Source organism: Uranotaenia lowii, chromosome 1 (genome assembly GCF_029784155.1).
Source record: "Uranotaenia lowii strain MFRU-FL chromosome 1, ASM2978415v1, whole genome shotgun sequence".
NCBI lineage: Eukaryota > Metazoa > Arthropoda > Insecta > Diptera > Culicidae > Uranotaenia > Uranotaenia lowii.
The window spans coordinates 126,330,291-126,345,441 of NC_073691.1; the positions used below are offsets into that span (position 1 = coordinate 126,330,291).

Below are 15,151 nucleotides of genomic sequence, written 5' to 3' on the forward strand. Positions count from 1 at the left end.
TAATTTGATTATTATTGTTGCTCCTGCCAGCAAGCTTTTTATTGAATTCGTTGTACGTACCAGCAACCGAACTGGAAAGAATTTTTTTATTTGCTTTCGAGGTTCTTCTTCAATGAGAGAGATCTCAATGTGCCTGATTTTTCAGGGTTTGCCTGATTTTTAGAGGCTCAGCCTGACAGCCTGATAAGCCATAGTTTTTACCTGAATTTTGAAAATGAGCCTGATTTTCCCCGATTTTTTTTGAATGTGATGGAAATAGGTGGTCATGAACTGCATTAGATACCACTGAAGGAGGTCAAAATGTGGAGCGACGACTAGAAAAAAAGGTCCTAACTTTGTCAGAGATTTCTGTTACACTGATGTATAGAGATTTTTATTCTACACGTTTCTGAATTTTGAAAAAAAAAATGTTGGCAACTTTGCTATCACCACCCATCGAATCGGGGTTATAGCCGAGCACGCACATGGTCGATTGCTTCGGGTTTGCCGCTTTTAACGGTCAATTGAAGACCATGTGCGTGCTCGGCTAAATCCCGAGTCGATGGGGCGTGATCAGTGATGTCAACCTTCCAGATTTTGTCTGGATCTAACACACTTTTTGAACTTTCGTCAGCCATTTTTTTTAGGTTTTCAGACTTCCAGACTTTTGACTCTACATTTTTTACAAAACAGTAAACATTCAGAATTTTCGTGATAAAATGGTTCGAATAAATAATGGAACTCATGGAACTTAGATGCCAAATTGGTCTGATTCAATCACCGATCAAATTTTGTTTCATTATAATGATCATTATTAAAACTTTTTAAAGTCTTTGAGAGAGTTTAAATTGGACACATTAACAAGTTTCACTAAACTGAGCATGTTATCTATAAAATATAAGTTTTGTTGATTTTGTTTGGTTTCAGCACGAGTTCTTATCATAAACGATTACAACTCTTTTCAAAAAATGCTCGAAAAGTAAAAAAAAAATGCCGCAAAAATGTTGCAGCGAATTTCTAGGGCGGCTCCAGCGACAACCCTCGAAGCGTTGTTCTACTATAGCAAAAGTGATAAAGCCAAGCCCGAGTAGAAATTGCATGTGATTAGTTCAAAAGTTGTTGGACAAGGGCAACTTATCGAATTCGCTCAATTTTTATTTTATATGCCGAAAATATCATAGCAGAATTAAACTACTAAAATTATCGTTCAAAAGTTGGGGATCACCCTGCATCGACCAAAAATTTGGGATCAGTCTGTAACGGGTACACTATCAATTAGTAGAACCAACAACAGAAATTCCTTTATAACATTTAAATTAATTATTTAAGAGCCAATTAGAAACTAAATAAAATGATACAATAATAATAAAAATAATTATTTATAAAGTACCTCCACTTAGTTCATAAAATTAAAATAAAGATTTCAAAGAGCAAAATCAACGAAGAAAGTTGAGCGGATGAATCCTCCTGCCAGGTACAACCCTAATTAATCATTAACTTGATCATCAGTAACATCAAAAGCGCGCCTGTAGATGTATTCGATCACCCGACACATTTTTGGAGTAGAAAGTATGGTTTAGAGAGTCATCTTCCAGATGATCACCGACTGCAAGCTTGTTGTGCACCAGGTGAATGACCTCTTTCGGGATGCCTTTGTGCACCTAGGTTTGGAAGAGAAAAGGTTTGGTCTTTGGACTCGGGTTTGGAAGGGGAAGACAAGGCTGCATTGTAAAATCGCGGAAAAGAGAGTTGTTTGTTTAACTTCTCGATTAGGTCTTCGTATCGGGTAGTTCCGGTACGAAGTTGAACTAGACCAAGAAGGCTGAGTTCAAATGCGACTTCCTGAACCACTTAATCTTGAAGTTCAGTTGGGTGAAGATCGTTTAATTCGCGTGGTAATTTTTAATAGTCCAACCTGTGATCCGTGAACCAGTGTTCTGGTTACTAATTAGACCTTTTTTGTGTTTTCCGCGTAGCTTACACTTAGGTTAAAATAGCAGGAAAGTGTAGTGCCAAAAAAAGCGAAGAAAAAGTGCTTACTCAGCCAGGTAAGGTGCGAGAACGCTGGTACAACACCGGACGATATGTAAAACGCCGCTTGTTTTTGCGACAGGTTTGAGAAGCCCACTACAGCTTTCTCAAGCAGCCGTTCATCGACCGTTGAACCCGCCGTGACGATCCGGAAACCTCCCGAGACGACCCAGAACCCACCAAGGCAACCAGGAAACCGTCGGGTCGAAACAACACCCCGGAGCGAGCACGCAGCAGCGCCAAGGGTTTAGGGGTTTAGGTCAGCAAAATTCTCCTCTTTTCGGAAACGAAAATGCCTAACCGAAATCCGTTTACATATTAGCATTTACAACCACCCACGCAAAAGGCTTCGAATCTACGAAATCTTCGACCAGCTGTGGCAGCCGGGAGATCTCGGCAAAAAGTTTTGCTGAACGCATGGGATCACCTGCATAGCTGTTCATCATCTTTGCCGATAGCCCGTCACCAGCACATCTGCCGGGAGAGCACATCGGCGGTTCACCGCACTTGGCAGCAGAACCGGGGAAACATCAAAAACCCCCGTTAGTATAAAGAAATAACGTGAGTACTCACCTATGGCCAACTTTGTTTATTAGCGATTGATCGCTCAATGTACATGTACAATTTTTATGAACGGCATGCAACTATAGCCGCTTAAGTTGCAATTTGCAAACTTCGTCCTATGACGATAATTTTACGCGCAATCGATGCAATTTGGACTGGCGAGCCGGGAAAGTAGCCAATTTTCACCCCCGCAAAGAAAAATCAAACCATTTGCATGAAGAAATTTCATCATCGAGCGCACCGTAAAGCGAACGAACAACCAAGCGTCTCCACCAGCAATAGCAGTTGAAAATCAAAACCAAAACGAAATTGTAAAACTAACGCACGACAGTGGATGCCGAAATAAAAGGGACCCAATGAATGCTAACTAAATCGTCTCAGGCATTTTGGACCGGAAACACTAGAGGGATGATGACATAATTGGGGCATTGGGAAGGGGGTCACAGGCTATTCGTTGTTGCGTTTACTTTCTTTACAGCGGTGATTGGCTGCGAATCCAATCACGGTCTTTTCTCATCCTGAGCAGGTTAAGAGGTTGGGAATTCGTCCGTTAGTTTTCAGCTTCTCTGGTTCAACTTTTTAGCGAGCAACGAATAATCCCCCTTTCCGTGATTTTGCGGGCTGTTCTCGTTTTCGGGGCGGATTCGAGTTCGAAGCCGAAGTACGGATCCCTTTTCAGAGACCCTTCTGCTTCTTTCCCAAAATAGGGAACCAAAAGAGGAACTCACGTCCGAGTCTCATTCAGCTGGGCAAACCAAGACTAGGTGGGTGGTCTTCCGTAAGGAAGTGGCGCTTAAGCCACCCGCTAACGAAACGGAAGTGTGTCGGGGCTCTCGTTATATTTGGCGCCCAACAATACAAGGCTTTTTTTTAAGGAATCTTTTTGACGTCAATTCCGACGCTCTTGAGTACAAGGTTTTTTTCGATCGATGCATCTACTTTGTTTGATTGATATTTCATTTTCGGTAAATTGAAGGGAGTAAAATAATAAAACCATTTAAGTTTCGTTCAATCGTTTATTAAACATAGAAATCGCTCAGAAAACCGTGAAATTGCTTCATTTCACATTTCAATCTTAAAGTGGTACATTTTTGTTTCTTCCTTATTTAGTTTTTACATTTATATAATCTTAATTTCTTACCACATTTTTCTCATTAGTTTTTTTTTTCTCGTATTTTATTCAATTCTTTGGCTCTTCTGTACATAAATTAGTTTTTTTTCTTTCTTTTACTTTATCTGCAATAATATTTGGTTTGCTCACATCAGTGGCAGTATTTTTTTTCTCTTCATCATATATTTGCATTTTTTTTTTCTTCGCACCATAATTTCGGTTATTGCTTTTACATTCATATATATATATATATATATATATTTATATATATATTTTTTTGCTATTCATACCATTACATCTAGGAATTCCTTAGACATTTTTTGTAAATTTGTTACCCAAGCAAGCTTTCATACTTTAAGCTATTTTTTTTTTCATCCAGAGGGAAATTTATTAGTTGTCTAACGCAAGAATGATGCGTTTCTTCCCTAGACCGGAAGATTTGAACGAGGAGGAGATTAATTATGAGCTAATGATTAGGAATCAGCCTGATACGGTCATGAGATCGGATTTGTGTGGTAAACAAAGATGTTTAAGGAAACTTTTTCATAAAGACCGAAAAGAGAAAGTGGACTACGCTTCTGGGATTAACATCTTAGAGGAAGCCCCGCATATAGAAGGCAGAATAGAAAACCTTAAGAGGTCTTTGGACAAAAAAGTTGAGGCAAAATTCGAATCTCGGGTGTTCCATTACTGGATGAGAGTTCATCGGTCGCTAACCGCGAACGAAGAACAGGAGATCATTAGACCTAAATTACTCGGGAAAATCGATAAAATGATAGACCAGTACAAATTAGGATCCAACCCAGCAGGAAAGGATCAGGAACAGTCCCAAGAAGAGAGTGAAGGGGCAGGGGCAATAGAACAACATCCGAAAGAAGTCGAAAAGAAAGCTTGGGGACCGGTAGATCAACATCAATTCGATCGTTCATGGGAGAAGAAGCAATTTCCTGAACTAGAACCTGCAGAATCCAGTCTTACAAGAACAGGTACGAAAAAGAAATCATCGGGCAAAACCGAATCAGGAACTATTACGCGGTCAGAGTTAAACGACATACTTCGGGAAAATAATAAAACGTTAGAAGAATCCTTCGAACGTGAAAGACAATTACTATTGAAAACTATTCACGATAAGGATGCACGCATAACTCAACTCTTGAATTCAAGGGATTATAAGACCCAACAGAATTCTTGCAGTTTTAATCAACTTCAACCCGAATCAGATTCGGATTCCGATAGGGAAATCATTCGGTCGAATAGGATAGGTCGGAATCCAAGAAACAGAGAAGAGTCGTCGGACAGCGCTCATGCTAGAAATAATTTTCCAAACTACCAACCTGTGCTCCCACAAGCCAGGCGTAGCTTTGATTCGTCAGGGTCAGTACTTCTTCGTGAGGACTTAAATAACTTCAACAGGTACCGACGAGATCACGTAGGCAGAGTCGAAAAATGGAAGATCTGTTTCAACGGGGACCCTAAAGCGTTAACAGTCGAAAACTTTCTGTACAAGACGAATAAATTATCAGAACGCGAAGGGGTGTCGAAACAGACGCTATTGAGAGACATCCACATGCTGTTGGAGGGCACCGCAGCAGATTGGTTTTTTACCTACGTCGACGATTTAAACACATGGGAAAACTTTGAGACTAGGATAACACAACGCTTCGGAAACCCCAACAGGGACCAAGGTATTAGGTATAAAATCCAAGAACGGAAGCAGCTACGAGGAGAGACGTTTGTTGCATTTCTTTCGGAAATCGAGAAAATGAACCGCATGCTCACCCAGCCACTATCGCGACGAAGAAAGTTTGAAGTTGTATGGGACAACATGCGACACCACTATCACTCGAGATTGGCGACCACCGAAATCCAAGATCTAGAACATCTTACAATTCTGAACCACAGGATAGACGCGACTGATTATAGCCTGCAGCATCACCAGACGGAATCCTCAAATCGCAGACCATTAAACGCCATCGAGTTGGACGACGAGGAATATTGGTCCGACGGGGCAACACCTTTATATGCAATTCAAGGACCCACGACACCGAATTTCAGAACACAACAGCCGTACGTAGGAACCCGTCCAAACTACCAAATGCCCGAAGGTCAACAAAGGCTTCGACAGCAAAACTACCCATCGGGGAACCAGACGCCCTGGCAAAATCGGAAACCACCCGGAAGATATCAGCAAACGAACACCACACTTCATCAAGGAACGTCAACCCCCTTAAACAGTCAGAACACGGCTGACCAGTCACCAGGAAGCCAACCTTTAAGACCGACAGAGGAGAGGCCTTATGGAGAAGGTTGCTGGAACTGCAAAAACGTAACCCACAATTGGAGGCAATGTCCGAAACCACGAATAGTGTTTTGCTTCGGTTGCGGAAGTCTGGGGAGGACAGTAAGAACTTGTGACAGATGCTCAAAAATTCCACAGGGTCAAACTGTTCATAACAGACAGGGAAACGAATAGAGGGGTGTGAGCGGGGGAATTCTAGCACTCTGCAAAAAATTAACATTCCCAAAAAATTAAACGACACAATATTCGATCCTTTTACACAAGTTATTACCGTATCTTGAGCGAGATCAAATTATGCAGAACAAATAACACAATTTGTTACAAATTAGGATCACTCGTTCAAGAAATCGAACTCAGCCTGTAATGACATCACCATCTACTGAAAGCAGCCCTGACACTTGTCAAGTTGTCAAAACCAAGAAGCAGCATTTCCGCTTAGTCACTTTCATTTCTCGTGTTCCTAGTCTATGATCGACATCTTGCATGCAGATTGTCGTAAAACCAATTAGTCAATCCGATCCTAAGCAACTTCTCTGCATGATTAGAGAAATTCGGTTCCGCGCAAACAGAGTGATTCCTGTGTTAAAGGTAATCGAATGAAATCAATCATATGTGATGGAAAATAACCATACGAATAACCCCAACCTTAAGGAAGGTCGATACGGCGCGTTGAACGTGCTACCACGTCCGGAACCAACCATCCAAGGCGAGTGGAGGCATGCCAGAAGCATGCAATAGGACGGTAACGAAACAGCTAGGACACGGGTTGAGAATCTCTCCTCACTCAAGCCCCAAATGTGCATGATCGGGATCGAGCCTAGGTAGAGTTGACACACGAGAATAAGGGTATGATCTAGTCTGTAATAATTGAGCTTAATCTAAATCAAACAATTCACACGCAGGCGAACATACTTCGATAAAGCGATTTCCGCGAACGGTCCAATATCCGCTTGGTGCAACCGAAAGGCTGCTTAGCAAAGTAACGAGATAAGAAAGGTAAAATTCTTACATTCGTTCAGAGTAAGCTCAACCTAATCATATAACTGTCGTGCAGGCAAACAGAGTTCGAAGAGGCATTCGAAAGGAGAACTCACATGCTGTTCAGCTGGATTTGATAAGCAAAATAAGGAAAACTTCTGAAGGAATTAAGATAGGTAAACTTATTACGTTATTTTATGATCGAGCTCATCCTAATTAGTAAACCTACCACACAGGCGTACAACGTTCGCTAAAACAATTCCAATTGGATTTTGCCCTGCCTCACCCAATTGGATCTGGAAAGGAAACGTAAACAAGCCCTCACTGGAGGTAACGTAACCGAGTCATTCATGAAACCACATAAACATAACACATGTTGTCTCCAGGGCTTTTGTGTAGGTCCAATCTTGCATCGGTGACGTAGTGGTCGTAGAATCAAACTGATCAAATCGGCTCACACACATTCGAACCTCCAAGTGAACAGTTAGACTGGTGTGCGCGCAGAGCTCGGATCACGAATCTGACAAACTGGATGAATGTTCATCAAGGTGTGCGTGCAGCAGTGTAGCTATCAGCTCAAACGGATAGAGCTCAGTTTCACGGGAACTCCCATCGCCGCGGGAGGACTGCGCCGCATTATCGTCAACGAAAGTCTACGTGTCCGAATGAGTTATCTGCGCGGTAACGCGTGTGTGAGCACATCAACGTGCTGAAGAATCCAGTTGAATCCTAGTGGCCCTCAAAGGGGTGCTTCAGTGATGCAAAGCGACGTGGGTGAATGATCATTCCCCGTCAATAGTGTGCGTGTGTGGGAAAGAAATGCAGCTATACATTTGAAAGCTGGCATCATAGAAGTTTATGTTCATTGCCCAAGTATTAGTGTTTGTGAGAGGAAGAAGATTGCTCACACGTCCGGACGGTGTAATCCCCGTGGTTTATTTTCATTATTCGTCAGTGGTGTACGTGAGAGAAAGAAGATTATGTACGCACCCGGACGGTGTAATCGCCGTTGTTTGTTTTGGTTTGTCCTTCTTTGAAGCATACCTAAGTAGGATCGAATCTAGAAGGGCATCAGCTGATTGAGGCGATTCAATCGTGACCGGATCATCCGACGGCGTGCTGAGAGCAGAGGCGGCAGTAGGTAGCAGAAGGCAAGGTAATGATGAAACAATCTGTTTAACCTATCTCTGCAAAGGAATATTCAATTAGAAATCCTCGCAATTGTGTCAACAAGATTATTTGTTATGATCGTTTATAAAAGTATTGACGTGTAAAATGCTATTTCAAACTATTCATGTCTTTTGATTATTATTATGAATAATATACGATAACCGTAACGTATCTAAACGGTAGATCAAGTTATTGAGAGTTGGATTTTTTTTAAATAAAACAGTCATGCGATAAAATAGGGTGGAATAATAATATAATGGTTGATGATAAGTTTTAATCGCCGATAAATTTATTAATTTAATATGTTCATTGACACGTGCGGCGAGATGAAACGCTAGGTAGAAGAATTTGTAAAGGCATGAAGAATAGGCGGATAGGCAAGCATCAGATGAGCTTCGTAGGATAAAGTTTGGATAGGTGTTGAAACTGTAAGTCTAGGGCATTTTTATTGGAAAGCATGAAAGTGTGGTGGTACGCCTTTGCCGTACAACAGACTACTCTGTATAGGAAGCGTGATCGACTTTTGATCAACACATTCCTAAACACAGCAGGCCAGTTGGACTGTGTATTGACAGTACACAGTCCAACTGGCCTGCTGTGTTTAGGAATGTGTTGATCAAAAGTCGATCACGCTTCCTATACAGAGTAGTCTGTTGTACGGCAAAGGCGTACCACCACACTTTCATGCTTTCCAATAAAAATGCCCTAGACTTACAGTTTCAACACCTATCCAAACTTTATCCTACGAAGCTCATCTGATGCTTGCCTATCCGCCTATTCTTCATGCCTTTACAAATTCTTCTACCTAGCGTTTCATCTCGCCGCACGTGTCAATGAACATATTAAATTAATAATAATATAAGTACACGAGTGCTATTGCAGTCAGCAACATTGGCGCCCAACTAAATAATCCGCGATATTCAGTCAACCGGGACATTCTTTTGTGATTATTTATTGTGTGAATAAATTTCTGGAGTGTTCGATATTTCGGTGCTTGTTTTAAAATGGATATAAATTATTTGGAGGACGAAGAGCTAGCCTTCGAACTGAACTTACGAAAAGTAAAACAATCTTCGAATTTGGATCGCAAATCGAAGCTTAAGACGCTGAGAGACATTCTGGATAAGGAGGCGAAGGAGAAGAACATACCGACATCATCAACACACGTGGCAACTGACGTCGACAACATCTACTAGTGTCAGGCGCGAATTTCACCCATAATACATCTGGTTGAAGCAGCAATTCGACAAAAATCGGCTACAGTTTTGAAAAGGTATCAATCTAGATTGCTTCATTATCGTTTTAGACTATCTCTTATTCAAGACAGTCTGATTACATCAAATGCAAATAAAACCATTTCAAAACTGGAAGCAGCTTTGTCAAAAATTGAGGAGAGCTTGGCACACTTAGCAACGACAGCAGAAGGAACGACTGGTGATCAGGACATCCTACCGACCGAGATTGAGACTCTGGACAGGCTAAAGAACTCTAAATTGCAATCCAGCATAAAAGAGGTTCTTCAACAGCACGTTATCATTGGCCAGCAACACAACGACGAAAGAGAGCAACAGCAACGAGAAGAACAGCAGCAGCAACATAAAATTCAGCAACAAGAGGAGCTTCGAAAAGAAAATGATCTTCACGAGCAACAGCTCCAACTTCAGCAGCAGCGAGAGCAATTGCAATGGGAACAACGTCAATTCGAACAACGAAAGCTCGAACAGCAACAGAATTTGGAAAAAAGAGCCCAGGAGCACCAACAATGGAACCAGCAACATTTCGAACAGCAATCAAGAATCCTGATAGATCAGCCACCAATCCCATCATTTCCGGACGACGCACGACAAAATCAGTACCAGCATATCCTCAGACAACAACAAATACAGGCTCAACAATTTGCGCAACTTCAAGAACAATGTGAGCAGCTACAAAGAAGCTTGGATGAAGAGAGAGCAAAGCGGCAGAACTTAGAACAGCAGACGGTACAACAGCAGCAACAACAACAACAGCACTATTATAACGATCAACCCCACGGAGCTCGAAGGGTTGAGTTCGGACCTCAAGGAAATGGACCTACTTGGTCAAACTGGAACACTGGATCTCAGCACATCAGGGGGGAAGATAACCATCATTCCTACAGATTCTCGCAACCTTTACATCGTTGGAAAATTGAGGAATACGGCGGAGAAAATGATATTCGGAAGTTAGGAGAGTTTCTCAATCAAGTGAAAATGTACGCAACGACGGAAGGGATGGATGATGCCACACTGCTACGCGTGGTAAAACAGTTGCTAAAAGGAAGGGCGTTTGAATGGTACACCAGAAGTTATCGGAGCATGTTTACGTGGGAAGCCTTCAAAACCGGCATAAAAAATGAGTTTCTACCATCGCATTATTCCGAGATCTTCAAGCAGGATCTCTATCTGCGATTCCAGGGAGCAAACGAGTCATTTACGTCCTTTTACCGAGACTTAATAGCTATTTTCGACATAATTGAACCACCAATGCCCGAATCAGAAAAGTTATTCATCTTGAAATCACATCTCAACACGGATTTCGTCCCGATTGCCGCTGCATCCCAAGTTTCTTCCGTACAGCAGCTAGTGAAGGTGTGCAAAGATTTTGAAGTCTCACGCTCGTATGCCATGAAAAATCGATCTCCAAGCAACGTGCTCCGTAGTTCCTGGCAGAAACCTTTCCATCCGCCAAACAACCGACCTTCGGGGTTCAATGCACAACCTCAGCAGAATTTGTATCGAAACAACATCGTTCGTCAACAAGTACACATGGTGGAAGGCAACTTTCCGGAACAACTTTCGGACATGACCGCTGAAGAATATCAGGAGAGGGAGCTCGCACAATTCGACACGGCCATGAACAACGCAGAAGAGGTTGCAACTATCGAAGAGGAGGTCAGTGCCTTGCACTTACAGTCAGGACAACCAAATAGGAACCCAAGAACAACTCAAGAATCACTAACCAATCCAATAACCTGTTGGCAATGCGAAAGACCCGGCCACACATACTTCATGTGTCCAAATCCCAAAACATACTTGTTTTGCTTCACTTGTGGCAGAAAAGGATGCACAACTAGAAGTTGCGATAGTTGTCAAGCTAGATTCAGGCAATTAACACAAGGAAATCAACAGTTTCGCCCGGGAAACGGGAAAAGGGAGACCTCTTAAAGGAGGGGGGGAGCTCTTCCGAATCACTCGTTATCCCCAACATAAACAGTTTCCCACACTTTCAAAAGGTAGCATCGCTAATTATAAATCCTATCGATACTGATAATCGTCAATATGCGGAAATAAAAGTTCTCGGGCTAACACTACAGGGACTTCTCGATAGCGGAGCAACATGCACATTAATTGGCGGAGAGTTGACCAAAATCTCAGATCAACTGGGTCTCAAGAAGTATCCCGTAAAAGGCGAAATAAGAACCGTTGACAACTCACCCCATCAGGTTTCTTACTTCACTTACCTACCAATAGCGTATAACAACAAAACACACACCCTACCGGTGTTGTTTATCGAATCGATGCCCAAATCTCTCATACTGGGAATGGACTTCTGGGACGTGTTTGGGGTAAAAGCCATGGTCTGTGGACTAACACTTACCTCTAAAGTCAACCACGAAATCATCAGCTCACTATCTCAAGTACAGAAGCAGCAATTGACGCAGACGATAGCCTGGTTTCCAACGGCGGAGAACAAGAGAAGACTAGGGCGAACGAATCTATATCATCATAGAATCGAAACCGGAACTGCCCAACCGTTCAAACAAAAATATTACCCTATGGCAAAGTTCGTTTTAGACGACCTAAATAAGGAGATTGATCGAATGTTGAAACTAGATGTGATCGAGGAAGCTATGTGTTGTCCTTGGAATAATGCTACGGTGGCGGTTAAGAAAAAGGATGGTTCCATGAGACTCTGCCTGGATGCAAGGAAATTGAACTCGATCATCATTCAGGAAGCTTACCCGATCCCTCATATTGCTTCGATAATGAACAATCTGAGTGGATCTAAATTCCTTTCTTCTATTGACCTGGAATCGGCCTTTTGGCAAATACCCCTGGAGCCGGAATCAAAGCCGAAGACAGCCTTCACAATCCCTCAAAGGGGCCATTATCAATTCAAGGTCGTACCGTTTGGTCTGTCGACGGCAAGCCAAGCACTTTCCAGAGTGATGGCCCACATCTTTATCGACCTTGAGCCTCGAGTTTTTGTCTATCTGGATGACCTCATATTAGCAACGGAAACCTTTGAAGAACATCTTCACCTTCTAAAGGAAATTGCGAAAAGGTTGCACAAAGCAGGGCTCACAATCAACGCGGAGAAATCAGTGTTCTGTAGGAAGAGTCTGAACTACCTAGGATACATTCTAGATGAGAAAGGCAAGGTCGAGGCAATCAGCAAGTTTCCGACACCATCAACAAAAAAGGAGGTTCAAAGGTTCATCGGAATGTGTGGTTGGTATAGGCGCTTTATACGTGACTTCTCAAAAACTGCGACCCCACTTACGGAGCTGACCCGAGCGAAGGCAAAATTCAAGTGGTCTGAGGAGTGCGAGAAGGCCTTTCAAACATTAAAAAACCAACTGATCTCGGCACCAATCTTAACTACACCAAACTACACTAAACCATTTGCTGTTGCATGCGATGCCAGCGACGTTGCTATCGGTGCAATACTAACCCAGGAAACAGAAAACGGAGAACAGGTTATTTGCTATTTCTCTCAGAAATTAACACCATCTGAACGAAAGTACTCGGTAACACAACGAGAATGTCTCGCAGTTATCAGATCGATCGAAAAGTTCAGGGGATATTTGGAAGGAAGTCACTTCACTGTTTACTGCGACCATTCAAGTTTATCGTACCTCAAAACCATGAAGAATCCCACACCTCTTCTAGCCAGATGGATTTTGAGATTAAACGCGTATTCCTTTGATATTAAATACCGAAAAGGGACAGCAAACGTGGTTTCTGACTGTCTTAGCAGGATAGAGTTAAACAATACTGTTGCAACTGTACAGTTGGATACCTCAGATCAATGGTATAACGAACTTCTGGAAAAAGTAACGGCGGATGCAGATAGTTTCCCAGATTTCCGGATCATTGGTGGTGTGCTCTACAAAAATTGCGCTATGGTAGAAGAGACGGGAGGAAGGTCTCACCGGTGGAAACAAGTTGTTCCTGGACCAGCAAGAACGGACCTAATACGACGATTCCACGACATTCCTACAGCAGCTCATCTGGGATTCGAACGAACTCATCAACGAATTCAACGAGAGCACTACTGGCCGAATATGTCGATCGATATCAAAAAATACGTCAGAGCTTGTCAAGTATGCAAGGCCTACAAAGCACCCAACAGCACCTTAACTCCAACCCTAGGTAATCCAAAACCAGCTAAGCTACCGTGGGAGCTTATTTCGGTAGACTGGGTAGGCCCAATGACGCGCTCCAGAAAAGGGTTCACGGTCCTTTTTGTAGTAGTCGATTGGATCACCAAATTTGTGATCGTCGAGCCTTTCCGTACAGCGAACGCCCAGAAGATGGTTCAGTTTTTGGAGGAATATGTCTTCCTTCGTTTTTCCACACCCAGAATAATTGTGTCTGACTCTGGATCACAGTTTTTATCGCAGGTTTTTCAATCTCTGTTGAAGCGATATAACGTAACTCACATGAGGACAGTTTTCTACACCCCAATGTGTAACGCGGCCGAGAGAACAAACAGGACACTTATCACATGCATAAGATCGCTTCTAGATGTCGACCAACGAGAATGGGATGCGCACATCCAACAGGTCGTGTGTGCCATTAATACTACCAAGCACGACACCTTAGGATGCAGCCCATATTTCTGCAACTTCGGAAGAGAACATATCCTCTTCACGGAAACGTACCCCTTGGCAAACCTCAACACGCCACAGGATCCAGTAAAAGATCAAGAGTTGAGACTGACGGTCATAAAAAACATCCAAGAATTTGTCCTGAAGCGCATAAACAAAGCTCATGAGGCTAGTAAGCAGCATTATAATTTTACGAGCTCGAAGTCGGGAATTCGCAGTAGGCGACATCGTCTGGAGAAGATCTTTTGAACAATCGTCAGCACTGGATCACCGCACCAAAAAGCTTGGTCCAAAATTCATCCTGAGCATAGTTCGTTAAAGGCAAGGTAGCAATAATTATTTTCTGGAGGACATCAGAACATCGAAGACAGGAACGTATCACGCAAAGGACATCAAATCTGACTGAACTGTTTTAAAGCTATGTAGCAGCTAGACTGTAGACCACAAGTATCAACGCCCGAAACATGCCCTCCGATTTGATTTGAGGACCAATTAAACTCACCGAAACCTCATCCATCGTAGAAGGCAACAAAACGCTCAAAACAGGAATTTCAATTTGATTTGAGGACCAACCATACTTATCGAAACCTCGTTCATCGTCGAAAGCAGCAAAAACGTTCAACAACTTGCTCCACGATTCGATTTGAGGACCAAACCTTTCCACCGAAAACTCATCCTATGCCGATAGCAGCCAAATCAACCTTCAACACAAAATAAGCTCAAATTTATCACATATAAACTCAGCTATGTATGCACTCAACATGCAGACCACTCACATAATTATGTGCAAGAAAATGCTTAAGATTAGACTAGAGGACCAAAACAAATCGCCGAAACCTCGTCAATCTCAAAAAGCAGCAAAAACCCAAGAAACATGCAATCCTTCATACCACCCACTATGTGAACCCTTGATCAAGTTGTAATAGATGAGAAACATTCATCTGCACGCACGCAATCAATTTCAAGAACTCCTCAGCATGACTATTAGCAAAACCCATTTGAAATGTTTCTCCGAAAAAATCTTCAATCCGTAAATCTCTCTCTAACACTTACATTAAGCAATCATAAGTTACGCATGAAACAATCTGAGCATTATTAAATTACCGCAATACTAGAATTATAGACAGAAAATACGATCAGACACAACGCATAAAGCCTCATCAAG

General features: G+C 42.4%; 1 protein-coding gene across 1 annotated transcript; it reads left to right on the forward strand.

Annotated features, from left to right (window-relative positions):
* The first annotated feature begins 7,498 nt into the window (after positions 1-7,498).
* LOC129737905 (uncharacterized) lies at positions 7,499-14,235 on the forward strand. The gene is made up of 3 exons (XM_055729071.1): positions 7,499-7,643; positions 9,456-11,044; positions 11,386-14,235. The coding sequence occupies exons 1-3, from the start codon at positions 7,499-7,501 to the stop codon at positions 14,233-14,235; spliced, it is 4,584 nt and encodes a 1,527-aa protein (XP_055585046.1).
* Positions 14,236-15,151: the final 916 nt, after the last annotated feature.